Source organism: Hypanus sabinus, chromosome 20 (assembly GCF_030144855.1).
Source record: "Hypanus sabinus isolate sHypSab1 chromosome 20, sHypSab1.hap1, whole genome shotgun sequence".
Lineage (NCBI taxonomy): Eukaryota > Metazoa > Chordata > Chondrichthyes > Myliobatiformes > Dasyatidae > Hypanus > Hypanus sabinus.
The window spans coordinates 68,745,567-68,764,527 of NC_082725.1; the positions used below are offsets into that span (position 1 = coordinate 68,745,567).

Here is an 18,961-nt window from a genome sequence, read left to right on the forward strand (position 1 = left end):
TACAAGATCATCTAGTTTATTCTGTATCCTGCTTGCATGCAAATATAATATGCAAATTTATTCATCACCCTTTTTGATTTTGTCCCCCATTACACTGCAGTTTTTTGCCCTATCATCTGCCTGCCTTTTCTGATTGTCTCACTACACAATGCCTCTGCTTGTAAACCAACTGGCCCATCCTCAGCCCTATCAAACACAAAGATGATGTGGTCAAATCAAAATGTACAAAAAAGCTGGATGAACTCAGCAGGTCGGGCAGCATCCATTGAAAGGAGCAGTCAACGTTTCGGGTCGAGACCCTTCATCAGGACGAAAGAAGGAGGGGGCAGGGGCCCTATAAAGAAGGTGGGGAGAGGGTGGAAAACCAGTCAGAGGAAAGATCAAGGGGTGGGGGAGGGGAAGCAGGGAGGGGATAGGCAGGAGAAGTGAAGAAGGAATCTAAGGGGAAAGCACTGTGGGAAGTAGAAGAAGGCAGAGTCATGAGAGAGGCAGCTAGAAGAGGAGACAGAGTGAAAGTGGGATGGGGGAAGGGAGAGGGAGGGAATTACTGGAAGTTGGAGAATTTGATGTTCATACCAAGGGGCTGGAGACTACCCAGATGTTATATGAGATGTTCCTCCAACCGAAATTTGGCCTCGTCATGGCAGTAGAGGAGGCCATGTACGGACATATCTGAATGGGAATGAGAGGGAGAGTTGAAGTGGGTGGAAACTGGGAGATCCTGTCTGTTGTGGCGGACGGAGTGTAGGTGCTTGATGAAGCGGTCCCCCAATCTGCGTCGGGTCTCGCCGATGTAGAGGAGGCCGCACCGGGAGCACCAGATGCAATAGATGACCCCAATAGACTCACAAGTGAAGTGTTGCCTCACCTGGAAGGACTGTTTGGGGCCCTGAATGGTGGTAAGAGATGAGGTGTAGGGACAGGTGTAGCACTTCCGCTTGCAGGGATAAGTGCCAGGAGGGAGATCTGTGGGGAGGGACGTGTGGACCAGGCAGTCGCGGAGGGAACGATCCTTGTGAAAAACAGAGAGGGGTAGAGGGAAAGATGTCCTTAGTGGTGGAGTCCTGTTGAAGGTGGTGGAAGTTGCAGAGGATAATATGCTGGATCCGGAGGCAGGTGAGGACAAGGGGGACACGGTCCCTGTTGTGGTGACGGGAGGATGGTGTGAGGGCTGAAGTGCGGGAAAAGGAGGAGATGTGGGTGAGGGCATAATTGATGACGGCAGAAAGGAAACCACGATTCTTAAAGAACGATGACATTTGGGATGTCCATACATGGCTCCCTCTGCTGCCATGATGAGGCCAAACTTTGTTTGGAGGAACAACATTTCATCTACCATCTGGGTAGTCTCCAGCCCCTTGGTATGAACATCGAATTCTCCAACTTCCGGTAATTCCCTCCCTCTCCCTTCCCCCATCCCACCTTCACTCTGCCTATCACATCTCATGACTCTGCCTTCTTCTACTACCCATAGTGCTTTCCCCTGAGATTCCTTCTTCACCTCTCCTGCCTATCCCCTCCCTGCTTCCCCTCCCCCACCCCTTGATCTTTCCTCTGATTGATTTTCCACCCTCCACCCACCTTCTTTATAGGGCCCCTGCCCTCTCCTTCTTTAGTCCTGACGAAGGGTCTCGACTCGAAATGTTGACTGTTCGTTTCCACGGATGCTGCCCGACCTGCTGAGTTCATCCAGCTTTTTTGTTCATCTTGACTCAGCCCTTTCACTCAGTTTCACATTATTGTTCCTCTCTGCGCCTTGTTACTTTAACATTTTTTGTCTACTTTTCACGAGGCCGAGTTGCTAGTTCAATACTCAGACTGCACAGATGGAAAGCGTGCAAGGAGCCAGCTGGATTCAGATCTGGGACCACTCACCTTGGAGCGGATGCCACTACAGCACCGGCTGGCTTTCAGTTTGCATCCCTTTGCCAAATTAGTTTAAGCCCTCCCCCAACAACTCCATATAATGGTCCTCCTTGAGTTCAGCTGTAACCTTTTGCACAGATCATACCTTCCCCAGATCTGATAATCTGCCCCCTGCATCAGTTCCTCAGCCATGCATTCATCTGCTGAATCATCCTACTCTTACCCATGCTGGTGCGTGGCAGAGGCAGCAAATCCAGGGATTACTACCCTAGAAGTCTGCTTTTCATCTTCCTACCTAGCTTCCTAAATTCCCTCTTCAGGACATCCTCCCTTTTCCTTCCTATGTTACTGGTGTGAACATGTACCAAAACTTTTGGCTGTTGACCCTTCCCCTTGAGAATGCCATGGACCCAATCCGAGATGTCCCCTGGCACATGAGAGGCAACATACCATTCGTGTGTCTCTAGCACATCCACTGAATCTTGTATCTACTCCTCTAGCTATGGAATCCCCTATCACTTCTGCAGTCACCTTCTCCCCCTTTTCCCTTCTGAACCACAGTGCCAGAGACCCAGTCAATGCAGCTTTCCCCTGCTGGATTGTTTGCCCCCCCCCCCAACAGTATCCAAAATGGTATACTGTACTTATTATTGAGGGGGAACAGCCACAGGGGTACTCTGCACTGGTTTCCCATTTCCCTTCTCTATCCTGACAGTCACCTGGGTACTTGCTTCCTGCAAATTAGGGGTGACTACCTCCCTGTCGCTCCCACCAACCACCTCTTCAGTTTCTTATAGGAGCCAAAGGTCATCAAGGTGCAGCTCCAGCTCCTTAACTGTTTTCTGAGGAGCTGCAGCTCAGTGCACCTGGTGCAGATGTGGTTATCTGGAAGTTCGGAGATCTCCCAGAGTTCTCACATCTCACACAAAAACACGACACAGCCCCTGGAGCCATTCTCGCTGCTCTAACTATGTACTATCAGAATTAGAAAGAAAAATGAAGAGGAAGAAGCTGAGCAGATACTAACTTTGCCCAAGTCTGTTCTCACCGAAGCCTGATAATCTAACATGGCCCACTCACACAATGGCCACCCTGCTTGTCCCTGCATTAATGTCCCTTTTATTAAAAACTGCACCTCCTATTGCTTTTGATGAAAGCACTCTGAGAAGCATTTGGAATTCGCCAAAGTAATTCAGGCAAGTTTAAAAATAAAATCCAATGCTTTTAAACTTCTCTAGTCTTTAAATATTTCAAAACAAATTAACAACTATTTCATTAAAACTGTGCCCCAATTCTCGATTACTCCACTGAGGGAGACATATTTTGTTTCCACTTCATCTACGCCCTTCATAATTTTATTCTCCTTAGTTACATCTCTTCTCTGTTGTTGACAACCTCAGCTTTGCAATATCTTTGTAACTGTCCCCCACACCCATCATAGTTCCATTGCGTTCTTCCTGCTTCTTTTATATTCTTAATGCCCGGCTCAATTAGATGAGCTAATTTTGACAATGGAGCATTCACTTACTGAGGGAGTAGAGATTCTCGGATGAGGGACAGCCATTTGTTGTTTGTAGCAAGATACTCCTCTTTCTCTCCCAACATGGTCTCATGGTTTGCCACAACAGATATGGTCTCTGATAGCAACCGCAAGCTAAAGATCCGCCACTCCACTTCAAAGGCGCAGGCACATAAAAAAGAGATAATAAAAGGTCAGAAAGAATGTAAGACAGAGGTGATGGGAAATTTAATGACTACTGCACTTCATTTCTGGTAGTCCTTACCATTCTGACTAAGCACCAGAGACACTAAGGGAGGGAGAACACAGTCAACAATCTGAAAAGCAGAAATAAGCAAAGATTAAAGGAAAACGTGAGGCTTGTTTGACTACATTAACTAAAATATAACACATTGGAAAGAATTGCTTTTACTTTGATGTATCTTGGCCAATTTTCACTGCCATTCGTTCTTCTTTTCCTCAAGGATGCAGCTGATATGATTTCACAGATGCTGACTCAGTTGGGCACAGGTCATATAGCACAGGAGCAGGGCCTTTGGCCGAAATGGCCCACACTAACCAAGATTCCCATCTGACGATAACGTGCCAGAATTGACTCTGTGAGGGCAAACTGTAACTGAACCTTCTTTCACAAACACAAGAACACCATTGCACTTTGGCAACCAGATAACAATGAGGAACAGTCGACATTCCTAGACTGCATTCACACTCATGGGTGGGAGCTCTTACATCATCCAACCTGCATTTGTTCCAAAACAAAGGATAGCCTTGCCAATCTATACTCAGCTGTAGGCTTCATCACAGCATGGATTTGTTCTTTTTGGAATGAAAGTATGATTCAATTGTGTTGTAACAAATAATCACAACCTCATTGATCAACTTTAACCCTTTGAAGAGTCAAACAGGAATTGTGAAGCACACTCTTCAAATTCAGATACCTCCAAAGACTAATCTTCATTTTATCATTGCTTCATGGAAGCCATGCCACTAAAACAGTCATGTTCAGTGAAGTCCAGTGTCAAACAAGGCTTCATCATTGCCCCACTGCCACACCTGTCAAAAAAACTAACCAGGCCGTACAGCTAACCTTTAGCACTAATGAGAAATTGTTTAACTTACAGCAACTACATTCCAGAACCAAGATTATTCAAACCTCAGTAGTTAAACCATAGTATGCAGACTACATCTTGGACACAAAAGCGGACCTTCAAGCCAACTTCTGTTCCTACTCTTCTGATCATATCTGAAGGAGCGGTGAAGGCAAAGATCCACATCACAGTTAAAAGTGAATTCTAGATGACAGGTTCTGCCCTTTCAACAGGAGTACTGTATGAATGAATCCCAGAATGCCCATCTGGCCTGCTGGGTCTAAAGCAGCTTGTGTAACACTCCCACCCTTTGACAATTCTTTCTTTCATTAGCTTTGAACTACAGTAAAAATTTTTGTTGGTAAATTTCTTTAGGACAGTCTCATTCTCTCAAATAAACATGGTTTGATATAATAATTTTCGCTCAGCAAGATTATAACAAACTGAAATGCTGGTATGGCTCAATTTTTTAAAAAAAGGATTGGAGAAACTGCATTTAATTGACACCAATAACAGCTCATTATGGTCACCAGAAAACATATCTCTCACATAGTTTAGCACCTGATTTTGACTCAGTTACTTACGTAGAACAATCATCTTAGAAACTACCTGATAGAATTCAATATAAAATCCAGTTGTACAGCATACATTGAAACATCGAAAACCTACAGCACAATACAGGCCCTTTAGCCCACTAAGTTGTGCTGAACATGTCCCTACCTTAGAAAATACTAGGGTTACCTATCGTCCTCTATTTTTCTAAGCTCCATGTACCTATCCAAGAGTCTTTTAAAAGACCCTATCGTATCTGCCTCCACCACCGTTGCCGGAAGCCCATTCCACGGACTCACCACTCTCTGCATAAAAATTTACCGCTGACATCTCCTCTGTACCTACTCCTGAGCACCTTAAACCTGCGTTCTCTTGTGGCAACCATTTCAGCCTTGGGAAAAAGCCTCTGACTATCCACACGATTAATTCCTCTCATCTTATACGCTTCTATCAGGTCACCTCTCATCCTCCGTCACTCCAAGGAGAAAAGACCAAGTTCACTCAACCTATTCTCATAGGGCATGCTCCCCAATCCAGGCAACATCCTTGTAAATCTCCTCTGCACCCTTTCTATATTTTCATATCCTTCCTGTAGTGAGGTGACCAGAACTGAGCACAGTCCTTCAAGTGGGGTCTGACCAGGATCCTATATAGCTGCAACATTACCTCACTGCTCCTAAATTGAATTTCACGATTGATGAAGGACAAGACACCGTATGCCTTCTTAACCACAGAGTCGGCCTGCATAGCTGCTTTGAGCGTCCTTGGACTCAGATCCCAAGATCCCTCTGATTCTTGTGACAAAATCCTAAGGTGTATTCATTATGGACTGTGCCTTTAAAAAGAGAGAGAGAGAGAGGCACCGAGCAGCTCATAAGTCACTATGGTGACGGAAGGGCAGAGCTATATAATGGACAGCTGGTGTTCAGCATGTTTGGGAAAATATACACAAGGTCAGCTGGCTTTCTGGTAGACACACAGAAGAAACAGACACGAGATGAGCTTTGAGTGCCCACGAAAGGGTGGGTTTTGAGGATCAATCAGAGACTCTCGCAGTGTGGAAAAGGGGTGACCTGTGGAAAGCTATCGGTGTGTTTAACCCTGCCAGGGTTGATAGTTTTACCGCATGAAGATGGTACCCTTAGTGTGGTCACAGTTGGTGACTTTAAAAGCTTTTTGGAAGACAACGGGAAGATCGATGGCATCAGCTCACCTCTCACTCTCCTCAACTCAACATCACGAATCGAACTGATTTCGTTTATATACCTTCGTAAGACTGTATCACTTACCACCTAAGCTTGAAGAAGTTTGGGTTTTATATTTTATAGACATAAACTCTGCTAACCTGCTTAATTTATCTGGTTTTATATTACTACCTTATGTAGTTACTAATAAAATAGTGTTTGTTAACAGCAGAACCAGACTCCAGGTGTGTTCCACTTCTGCTGGTTCTTTTAACCTGTTATGGGATATGTAACATCCTCCACAGTGCCATTAATACTATATTCTGCCATCATATTTGACCTACCAAAATGAACCACTTCACACTTATCTAGGTTGAACTCCATCTGCCACTTCTCAGCCCAGTTTTGCATCCTATAGCATCCTATAACCCGCTGTAACATCTGACAACCCTCCACACTATCCACAACACCTCCAACCTTTGTGTCATCAGCAAACTTACTAACCCATCCCTCCACTTCCTCATCCAGGTAATTTATAAAAATCACAAAGAGTAAGGGTCCCAGAACAGATCCCTGAGGCACACCACTGGTCACCACCCTCCATGCAGAATATGACCCACCTACAACCACTCTTTGCCTTCTGTGGGCAAGCCAGTTTGGGATCCACAAAGCAGTTTCTTCTTGGATCCCATGCCTCCTTACTTTCTCAATAAGTCTTGAATGGGATACCTTATGAAATGCCTTGCTGAAATCCATATACACTACATCTACTGCTCTTCATTTATCAATATGTTTAGTCACATCCTTAAAAAATTCAATCAGGTTTGTAAGGCACAACCTGCTTTTGACAAAGCTTCCTAATCATATTATACCTCTCTAAATGTTCATAAATCCTGCCTCTCAGGATCTTCTCCATCAACTTAACAACCACTGAGATAAGGCTCACTGGTCTATAATTTCCTGAGCTATCTCTACTCCTTTTCTTGAATAAAGGACCGACATCCGCAAACCTCCAATCCTCTGTAACCTCTCCCGTCCTGACTGATGATGAAAAGATCATCACAAGAGGCTCAGAAATCTCCTCCCTTGCCTCCCAGATTAGCCTGTGGTACATCTCATCCGGTCCTGGTGACTTATCCAACTTGATGCTTTCCAAAAGCTCCAACATATCCTCTTCCTTAATATCTACATGCTCAAGCGTTTCAGTCATCATACAATCATCAATATCCTTTTCCATAGTGAATACTGAAGTAAAGTATTAATTAAGTACCTCTGCTATTTCCTCTGGTTCCATACACACTTTCCCACTGTCACACTTGATCGGTCCTCTTCTTTCACGCCGTATCTTCCTGCTCTTCACATACTTGTAGAATGCCTTGGGGTTTTCCTTAATCCTGCCAGCCAAGGCCTTCTCATGGCCCCTTCTGGCTCTCCTAATTTCTTCCCTCCTATTAGCCTTATAATCTTCTAGATCTCTAAAATTACCTAGCTCTCTGAAACTTTTGTAAGCTTTTCTTTTCTTCTTGACTAGATTTACTACAGCCTTTGTACACCATGGTTCCTGTACCCTAACATAACTACCCTGTCTCATTGGAATGTACCTATACAGAACTCTACACAAATATCCCCTGAACATTTGCCATATTTCCTCTATACCTTTCCCTGAGAAAATCTGTTCCCAATTTAAGCTTCCAAGTTCCTGCCAGATAGGCTCATAACTCCCCTTACTCCAATTAAACATTTTTCTAGCCTGTCTGTTCCTATCTCTCTCCAATGCTACTGTAAAGGAGATAAAATTATGATCACTATCTCCAAAATGTTTTCCCACTGAGAGACCTGACACCTGACCAGGTTCATTTCCCAATACCAAATCAAGTACAGTCTCTCCTCTTGTAGGCTTATCTACATATTGTGTCAAGAAACCCTTCTGAACACACCTAACAAACTCCACTCCATCTAAACCCCTTGCCACAGGGAGATGCCAATCGATATTTGGGAAAGTAAAATCTCCCACCACGACAACTTTTCTTATTACAACTTTCCAGGATCTGTTTCCCTATCTGCTCCTCGATATCCCTGTTACTATTGGGTGGAATATAAAAAACACCCAGTAGAGTTATTGACCCCTTCCTGTTCCTGCCCTGCACCCACAGAGACTCCATACCAATCCCTCCAAGACATCCACCTTTTCTGCAGCCGTGACATTATCTTTGACCAACAGTGCCACGCCCCCACCTCTTGTGCCTCCCTCCGTCCTTTCTGAAACATCTAAAACACAGCACTTGAAATAGCCATTCCTGTCCCTGAGCCATCCAAGTCTCTGTAATGTCCACCACATCATATCTCCAAGTACTGATCCATGCTCTAAGCTCAATAGTCTCTTCAGTTTGGTTCCCACACCCCAACAATTATAATTTAAACTCTCCCCAGTAGCCTTAGTAAACCTCCCTACCAGGAAATTGGTCCCCCTGGGATTCAAGTGCAACCCATCCTTTCTGTTCAGATTACACCTGCCCTGAAAGAGGTCCCAATTATCCAGAAATCTGAATCTCTTCCTCCTACTCTAATCCCTCAGCCACACATTTATCCTCCACCTCACCCTAATCCTATACTCTGTCACATAGCACAGTAATCCCAAGATTACTACCTTTGAGGTCCTGCTTCTCAACTTACTTCCTAACTCCCTGTAGTCTGTTTTCAGAATACTTTGAGAATTCTTGTGCTGCCACTACAAAAAGCTTATTTTCTTAGCATTTATACCTTTGATGTATGCCTTTGACAACAATAAACTTGAACTTATTGGGAAATTCTATCAGCCTCCATGTATACAATTTAAAACAGAAAAAAAATAGTAGTACAGGCTATTTGACCTTCAATACTGAACTAATTAAAATAGTAATTAAATGTCAAATTAAACTAATCCCTCTACATACAATGTCAATATCTCTCCACTCTCTACACATTCATGTGTCCATCTAAGAGTCTTTAAAACCCATTCTGTCACATTTACCTCCACTACTACCCCGGCAGTAAATTCCAGGGACCCAACTCTCTCTGTATAAAAAGGTTTGCCCCATACATGCCCTTTAGTTTTTCACCTTTTCACTCTGGAGAAAAGATACCAGTTGCCTACTCTACCAATGCCTCTCATAATTTTATACACATAGAATCATATCATCAGGTTTCCCATCAGGTTATTAAACTCTGGAGAAAACAAACTAAGTTTTCCTATCTCCCCTTATGGCACTTGCTCGCTAATCCAGGCAGCATCCTGATAAATCTCTTCTGCACTCTCTTCATGATTGTCACCTTCTTCCTATAATGGAATAAGAATTCAATGTAATACTCCATATATGGTCCAATCAAAATTTTATGAATCTGCAACCTATATTCCTGACTAATAATTGCATGCATGCCATATGCTTTTTCTACCACCCCATCAACCTGTGTAGCCACTTACAGGAAGCTGTCGATTGGACTCAACAACCCTTTCAACATCAACACTGATCTGCCATTAACTGTATTCTAACCCTTTACGTTTGATTTCCCAAAGTGCAAAACCTCACACTTGCCAGGATTAAGCTCCATGTGTCACTTCTCTGGTCCATATCTGCAAAAGATCCATTTCTCATTGTATCCTTTAGCAAACTTCTACACTATCCACACCACTACCAATCTTTGCATCATCTGTTAACTTATTACCAACCCATCCATGCTTTCATTTACATATAACAACAAAGCTCCCAGTATGGATCCTGTGGGGCTTCACTAGTCACCGATCTCCAGTCAGAAAATGTTCAACTAACCACAGCCAAGTCACCGCAGATACCATGCACCTTATTTTCTGGAGAGCTCACCACGAGGGACCTTGTCAAATGCCGTACTAAAATCGATGCAGACAACATCCCTCATTCATCACCTTCATTATTCAAATAAACATGCATAGAATGCATGTGCACTCATGGGTGCATTTGCATCTAGTCAATTGATTTACAAAACACCAGTGCAGGATGTGGATTAGGCCAATGTGAGGACAAGACTCTTATCAATTGGAAGACTTTACTAAAGGATGTCATTCTATTCAGATGCAGCTTCCTTAAGAAGTCTTGCCATAATAAAAATATGCAGAAGCAAAGTTGATTGCCAAAGTACAAGGTGCAAAATTAGATTTTAATGCAGGTTATAACTTTTCAAAATATGCATATTAGATACTACACTCCCAAAGCCTTGAACAAACCATTGTAGGAACTCAGCACAGAGCCCATTCAATGTATGCTACTTCATGTTAAAGAACTCTCAGATGACTGCAGACAAGAATGTTATGCTGAGTGCGACGTTGTGCTTCAGCAACCTGGGGTTCAATCCTCAACTTCAGTGCACATTCTCAATGTGAACACATGGGCTTTCCCTGGGTGATTTCACATCCCAAAGACACACGGTTTGTTAGATTAATTTGCTACTGTAAATTACCACCAGTGAGCAGGTGAGTGGTAAAACTTGAGGGAGTTGATGAGAATATCAGAATCAGAATCAGGTTTATTATCACCAGCATGCGATGTAAAATTTGTTAACTTAGCAGCAGTCCAATGCAATACATAATCTAGCAGAGAGAAAAAAATAAAACAAAATAATAAACAAGTAAATCGATTACATATAATGAATAGATTATTAAAAAATGTGCAAAAACAGAAATACTGTATATTTAAAAAAGTGAGGTAGTGTCCAAAGCTTCAAAGTCCATTTAGGAATTGGATAGTAGACGGGAAGAAGCCATTTCTGAATCGCTGGCTGTGTGCCTTCAGGCTTCTGTATCTCCTACCTAAAGGTAACAGTGAGAAAAGGGCATGCCCTGGGTGCTGGAGGTCTTTAATAATGGACGCTGCCTTTCTGAGACACCACTCCCTAAAGATGTCCAGGGTACTTTGTAGGATAGTGCCCAAGATGGAGCTGACGAGATTTACAACCTTCTGCAGCTTCTTTCAGTCCTGTGCAGTAGCCCCTCCAAACCAGACAGTGATGCAGCCTGTCAGAATGCTCTCCACAGTACAACTATAGAAGTTTTTGAGTGTATTTGTTGACATGCCAAATCGCTTCAAACTCCTTAAAAAGTATAGCCACTGTCTCTCCTTCTTTATGACTACATCAGTATGCTGGCACCAGGTTAGATCCTCAGAGATCTTGACACCCAGGAACTTAAAGCTGCTCATTCTCTCCACTTCTGATCCCTCTTTGAGGATTGGTATGTGTTCCTTCGTCTTACCCTTCCTGAAGTTCACTATCAGTTCTTTTGTCTTACTGACATTGAGTGCCAGGTTGTTGCTGCAGCACCATTCCACTAGTTGTAATATCTTACTCCTGTACGCCTTTCATCACCGCCTGAGATTCTACCAACAATGGTTATATTATCAGCAAATTTTTCGATAGTATTTGAGCTATGCCTAGCCACATAGTCGTGTATACAGAGAGTAGAGCAGTGGGCTAAGCACACACACCTGAGGTGTGCCAGTGTTTATCGTCAGCAAAGTGGTTATGTTATCACCAATCCGTACAGACTGTGGTCTTCTGGTTAGGAAATCAAGGATCCAATTACAGAGAGAGGTACAGAGGCCCAGGTTGTGCAACTTCTCAATCAAGATTGAGGGAATGATGGTATTAAATGCTGAACTATAGTCGATGAACAGCATCCTGACGTAGGTGTTTGTGTTGTCTAGGTGGTCTAAAGCCGTGTGAAGAGCCATGGAGATTAATAGGACCAGTGTAAAATGGGTGAATCAAAGCACCTAATCTCATGCTGTGTGACTCCATGATTCCAAAAGAAACGGAAGGAGATGAAAGCCATTTGACACGGCTTCAGTATCCAGTATGACATAGCAGTACAATTTTAGTCTCAACATCAGTTTTCCTCAAGAAATTCTTCTCCTCCTGTGTCTGAAATAAGCAACCCTTATTCTGAAACAATGTCCCGAGTTCTAATTAAAGGAGATCTTTACAGCTGGTTACCTATTGCACCAATTACTCTGATGTTAGAAACACCCTCTCAGCATTTACTGTTAATCCCTCTCAGAATCTTGTTTGCTTCAATAAGATCAGTCCTCATTCTACATCATTCCAATGAGTCCTTCCTGTATACCACTCCTCATACGTCAACCCTTTATTTCTCGTGAACCACTTTGCAGTAACTCTAATGCAAAATGAAGACTGAAACTGTAAGCAGTACTGTATGTGGAAGTTTCATACATACATATATCGACAAATTAGATGTGAAAGCATGTGAACAAACTTGAAGACAGAATGATACTGATCAGATGATAAAAAGGGTACAGCAATCAAAGACAGAATTTAATTCTGGTAAGTGTCAGGTGATGTACTTTTTGAAACCTAATAAAGGTAGGACCTACGCAATGAATGGCAGGGCCACAGAATGCATTGAACAACAGACAGACCTCAGTGTACACATCTAAGGAAACTGAATGTGGTAGCACAGGTAAATAAGTGAGTGAAGACTTACAGGATACATGCCTTTGACGGCTGGGCATACAGCAGGATATATATGAAAAGCAGTTACCGTACAACTTTATAAGCTGATTATTGACTTCAGGAGAAGGAAACTGGAGGTCATCGGGGAATCAGCAGTGGAGAGGATCAGCAACTCTAAATTCCTCAGTGTTATCATTTCAGAGGACCTATCCTAGGCCCGACATGAGAACATAAGAAATAGGAGCAGGAGTAGGCCCATCGAACCTGCTTCATCATTCAATAAGACTATGGCTGACCTGGCCATGGACTCATCTCCACCTACCTATTTTTCCCCCATAGCCCTCAATTCCCCTACTATGCACAAATCTTTCCAACCTTATCATAAATATATTTACTGATGTAGCTTCCATTGATTTGTTGGGCAGAGAATTCCACAGATTCACCACTCTCTGGGAAAATCAGTGCCTCCTAAATCTACTCCCCCAAATCTTGAGGCTATGTCCCCTGCTTCTAGTCTCACCTACTAGTGGAAATAACTTTCCTGTCTTATCTATCCCTGTCATCATTTTATGTTTCTATAAGATCTCCTCTCAATATTCTGAATTCCAGCAAGTACAGTCCCCGGTGACTCAATCTCTCCTCACAGTCTAATCCCCTCATCTCTGGAATCAACCTGGTGAACATCCTCTGCATTGCCAGTATATCCTTCCTCAAGTAAGGAGACCAGAACTGCACACTGTACTCCAGGTGTGGCCTCATCAGTCCCCTGTACAGCTTCAGCATAACCTCCATGCTCTTAAATCCCTCTAGGTCTTGGGTTACTGTTAAAAATAAGGAATGTTGTGTCATCCAATTAGCAGGGTGGAACTAGGAAAAGGTTCGAGAGAATGCTGGGTAAGAGGTTTTGTGATTGACACTGAGGTGGGTCAAGGTCTTTTTTGGTGGGAGGTGAAGACAGAAGAAAGTCAAGAGAGCTGGGCATAGGGTTCGATCTGGTAGGAATGCGTGATCCCATGGAGCCAAAGAGGGGGAATTCTACCAAGGTCAGAGAATATGAGTTGGTGCCATGAGTACATTGGACATTTTGGCTTTTGGAAGGTTTGAGCTCCACTCTGTGCACATTTGACTGTCTAATAACAATGCCTAAAATCTGACTTGTTGTTTTTTCTTTCTTTAACAACTGCATAAGTTAGCATTCATAAATATACTTCCTTTATAATTGTATGCAGTGTACAATTTGTTATATCTTGTAGAAGATGATTGCATGGAGTAGTAAATCACAGTATGCACACAAACCGGGGTTTGGGTGGGCAAGACAACCTCACGGATTTGGCAGGATCCTAGATGTACAGGGTTAGAGGAAGGTGGCTTCTCAATGCTGAGTCTGATGGCTGTTTGTGAGGGGCTACCACATCTTTAGAGATGCCTAGTAAAGAGGAGTTTCATAAAATAACAGGAAGTTATGAAACGCCCCATTCAGAGAGAACTTAGGTTACTGCATCAAGAAAAATAATTTTAGTTACTTTTTTATCAAATGCAACAAATGATTAGACAGAGCACAAGTATTGTCAAGGAACAGTGCTGAGGGTAATTAAATCTTCCCTCCTCCCCAGCAAGTTCTTCTCAGTAAACATGGCTCTTTGCTTTTCCTACCAACCCCCACCGAATTCCCTTCTCTCTGTCACAACACTGTTCAATCTACTCCATGTGTGCTCCACTGACCAGTGTTATCATGATTCTTTGATCAGCAACAACACTTTGAAGTTGCTGCCAAACTTCAGAGAGGCTTAATACCTTATTTTTCATACATTCATCTGTGGGAGAAAATAGTTCTACCCAGTTATTGTCTGGGACCTGAAAGGAAGCCAACAAGTGAGGGTAGAATATTCTAAAACAAAGATTCAACTGTGACACAAATAAACACAACTTGACAGTTTTGTTGTGGTTAGGCACACAGGAACATACTTTATTTAAATTATATCAATTTTGTTACTGAAAAATATTTTGATTTTCTATATGTGTTAAGGTACTCCACACAAATAAAAATATCTTTAGTGCAGGTAAACAGGATACCAATTCGCAGGTCAGGAATGAAGCTGTATGCCCTTTCTATAGGTTACTGAAGCTTTGCTTGCTAGAAGGCCAGGACATATGGATATTTCCTCATAGGCACTGTTCTTGTTTTAAAATGCATTCATGGAATTATGGTGAGACGTTCAAGTCCACTTATTGTTATATTTTCACTCAGGTTACATAGTTGTTTGCTTGTGTGTTTGTGGGTCACCTTGACTGGAACCAGGGTGTGGAATAATCACCACCCCTGTTTGTACCTGACTGATTGGTTCTCTCCCTGGGTCTTTGCTCTTGGGCTGTTATTGTGCTTGTCGCAATAAAAACAGCAGTGGAGATAAACGAGTTCTTCTCGTCTGTCATCATGAACCAATGCTTGCCACATTGGTGTCAGGAGTGGGATTAGAAAGGTTTACATAGTTGAACCAAAACAGGGCTACAGATTTTTGGATGGAACTTAAATTTGAGGTATCTGAGTAACAAAAGTAATTGAGGGGAACATGACATGGTGTGTTTCATGGCTGACACCAGAGATATGTATGAGCAGATATTTTGATAGGGTTAAAGATTGGAGAGGAGAATATTTGAGTCATAATCAAGACAAATCAACATAGCAGAATTAAGCTGTTTGGCACCTGGTGCCAACCCCATTCTCCTGCCTTCTCCTCATAACTTTTGATGCCCTGACTAATCAAGAACTTATCAAACTTCCAATATACTCAATAACTTGGCCTCCACAACCATCTATGTCAATGAATTCCAAAGATTCATCATCCACTCCCTGAAGAAATTCCTTGTTATCTCTGTTCTAAAGGGATGTTCTTCTGCTCTGAAGCTGTGCCCTCTGGTCCTAGATCCCTTTCTGTAGGAAACATTCTCTCATGTCCACTCTATCTAGATCTTTCAAAATTTGATAGATTTCAGTTTTAGAATTAAGTTTAATGTTACTTGCATATGCCATGACATTCGTTGTTTTGGGGCAGTAGTACAGTGCAATATATAATAAAAACACTATAAATTACAATAAGAAATATATATATATAAAATTATATTAAATAAGTAGTTCAAAAAGAGAGACCAAAATAGTGAGGTAATGTACACGGGTTCATTGTCCGTTCAGAAATCTGAAGGCGGAGAGGGAGAAGCTATTCCTAAGATGTTGAGTGTGTACTTTCAGGCTCCTGTAACTCCTCCTTGATGGTAGTAATGAGGAACATATCCTGGATGCTATGGGTCCTTAATAATGGATGACACCTTTTTGAGACATCGCCTTCTGAAGGTGTCCTCAAACTTGAGGAGGCTAGTGCCTATGACGGAGCTGACTGAAACATTTTCTGCAGCTTTCCAAACCTGTGCAGTGGCCACTCCATACCAGACAATGACGTAACCTGTTAAAATGCTCTCCACAGTACACCTGCAGAGATTTGACAAAGTCTTTGGAGATATACCAAATCTCCTCAAACTCCTAATGTAATAATACCTTCTTTGTAATTGCATCAGGATAAACACTCAGGAATTTGAAACTGCTCACCATTTCTGCTGCTGGTCCATTTATGAGGACTGGTGCGTGTTCCCTCGACTTCCTCTTCTTGAATCCATACTCAATTCTTTGGTCTTACTAATGGTGTGTGCAAGGTTGTTAGTGCAACACCATTCAACAGACTTGACTGGGCAACCAACACCAAGGCTGTTTACAAGAAGGGGATGAACAGACTCTATTTTCTAAGGTAGCTGAGATCCCTCAGTGTGTGCAGCAGGATGTTGGAGATCTTTTGCCAGTATGTTCTAGTGAGTGACAGTCTTTTTTATGGCTTTATGGTAGGGGAGCAGCATCGAAGCTGGTGATGCAAAAAATCTAAATAAACTCATCAAGAAGTTTGGATCTGTCCTTGGCTACAACCCAGATTCTTTTGAGTTAGTGGTGACGAGGAGGTCATGAAGCAAATTGTTATTAACTGTGGAAAATCTGACACATCCTCTCCAATAAGCAGTGGAGCACCCTTTCGAACAGACTCATTCAGCTCCGCTGTCACAAGGATTGTTACAGAAAATCTTTCCTATCAAATGCGATAAGTATATACAACAGTTCATCTCTGTGCGACAGGAGAACACACACCATAGTACAATAGTCCCTGTTTTATTATTTTGTACATTATTATTGCACATTGGTAAGTTATTGTGTATATTATTATTCTGCACTTTATTATTAGTCAAGTCTGCCCACTGCTAAGTGTGTTTATAAATGTTGCTGTTGTAATGAAAGAATTTCTCATTTGGGATCAATAAAGTATTTATTATTATCATCATCATCAATTTATCTCCCTCTTGTATGCCTCCCCATTAATTCTGAAATTCTGCCAACAGTAGCCAAGTCATCAGCAAATTTATAGATGGTGTTTGTGCTGTACCTAGCCACACAGTCATTGATATAGAAGGTGCAGAGCAGAAGCCTAAGCACACATCGTTGAGGTGTGCCAGTGTTGATTGTCAGTGAGGAAGACAAGTTATTTCCGATCTGACTATAGTCTCCCGATGATGAAGTCAAAGATCTAGTTGCAGAGGGAGGTATGGAGGCCCAGATTTTGGAGCTTGTTCATTGGTACTGAGAGTATGATGGTATCAATGGGATCACCCTCATTCTTCTAAACCCTAGCAAATAAAAGCCCAGAGGCATCAAACACTCCTCGTGCATTAATCCCTTCACTCCTGGGATCACTGTCACGAACCTTCTCTGTACACTGCAATATTACCACTATAGTAAAATACGACCCTCTTACAACAAATATAGCTGCAGCACAGTTAAGATGATAGAGAACAGATTTCTAAATACCTTCTCATGACAACATTAGTGTAGATGAACATTTGATATGGACAAAGTGGGTGAAAGGACAAACAGCTCTATGATTATAACTATTATGATTGGCAAGGTGAAGGTTAATTACTTTGCATTAATCAGTCCTGAGTAAAGATTTAATTGTGGTGTAAGTATTTATAAAATACTTAGATAAAGTACACAGGAAGAATTTTCTTCCCTTATCAAATGGTCTGTGGGCATAAATTTAAAGTAATTGGAAAAGGAGTTAGAAATGAGTTAAGAAGAATGTTCTCAGCCCAGAAGATGAATGGGTCTGGAGTCTACAGCCTGAAAAGTTGACAGAGGCAGAGACCCTCACCATAGAGAAAGACACCTGGACACTTGCCCCATACCAGCAGGGCTGTGGGGTGAGACTGGAATTAGGCCAGATAGCAACTGTAATACCTTGCAGGGGCAAAGAGAGCTCAATGACCTCTTGTTCTTGATATTTCTATGATTCTGTGGTTGAAAAGAACAATATCTGTGAGGAAGTTTGAAGTTATTCACAGAAGTTCAAGTACTTCAACTTGAAGTGCAATAAATGGATTTGCATTGGAGGTAAAAGTAAAAAATCCAACGTAAAGAATAAGGGTCAAATTAATATATATTTTTGAATGGATTTAAAATGGAAAATCATTGCATGGCCAGGTTGTAAAGCACCAAAACTGCACTATATTTCTCAGAAGGTTTAAACATGTTCCATGTATGGAGAGATATGGGTCAGGTGCAAGTCAGTGGGACTAGGCAGAAAAATGGTTTGGCACAGCCAAGAAGGACCAAAAGGCCTGTTTCTGTGCTGTACTGTTCTATGATTCTATGGTTCTATATTTTTCTATTTCAATAAATAAAAGGGAATGTTATTGCATCCTTTGCAAACACATCTTTAGCTAAAGAAAAGTCTTTGGCTAGGGAAAATATGTGTGTGACATATATTTCATCATTGAGTAAATCATTCTCAACTTCATGGAAAACTGATATTTTTTTAATTCCATGTTTGCTCCAACAATAAGTGAGGGGAATTCTCATGAGGCCAAAGAGCTGCTTTGATAAATAATTATAAGATGTAGCAGCGGAATTAGGCCATTCAGCCTATTGAGGATGCTCTGCCAATCCATCGTGGCTGAATTATTACCATCTCAATCCCATTCTCCAGCCTTCTTACTGTAACCTTTGACGCCCTGATTAATCAAGATCCTATCAACGTCTACCTTAAATATACCCAATAATAGCCAGCACAGCCATCTGTGCCAATAAATTCCACAGATTCACCACCAGCTAACGTGGCTGGGACAGTACAGCAGTGTAGTGGTTAGCACAACACTTTACAGTACTAGCAATCCGGGTTCAATTC

The 18,961-nt window shown here is 42.1% G+C and overlaps 1 protein-coding gene across 15 annotated transcripts in view; it reads right to left on the reverse strand.

Annotated features, from left to right (window-relative positions):
• Positions 1-18,961, reverse strand: part of ulk4 (unc-51 like kinase 4) — a 712,463-nt gene that overhangs the window by 265,792 nt on the left and 427,710 nt on the right. For all 15 annotated transcript variants that reach the window (XM_059945716.1, XM_059945717.1, XM_059945718.1 and 12 more), the window contains 2 exons: positions 3,651-3,702; positions 3,395-3,539 (listed from right to left, as the gene is read on the reverse strand). In XM_059945716.1, coding sequence (XP_059801699.1) covers positions 3,395-3,539; positions 3,651-3,702 — 197 coding nt within the window. The remainder of the gene's footprint in view (positions 1-3,394; positions 3,540-3,650; positions 3,703-18,961) is intronic.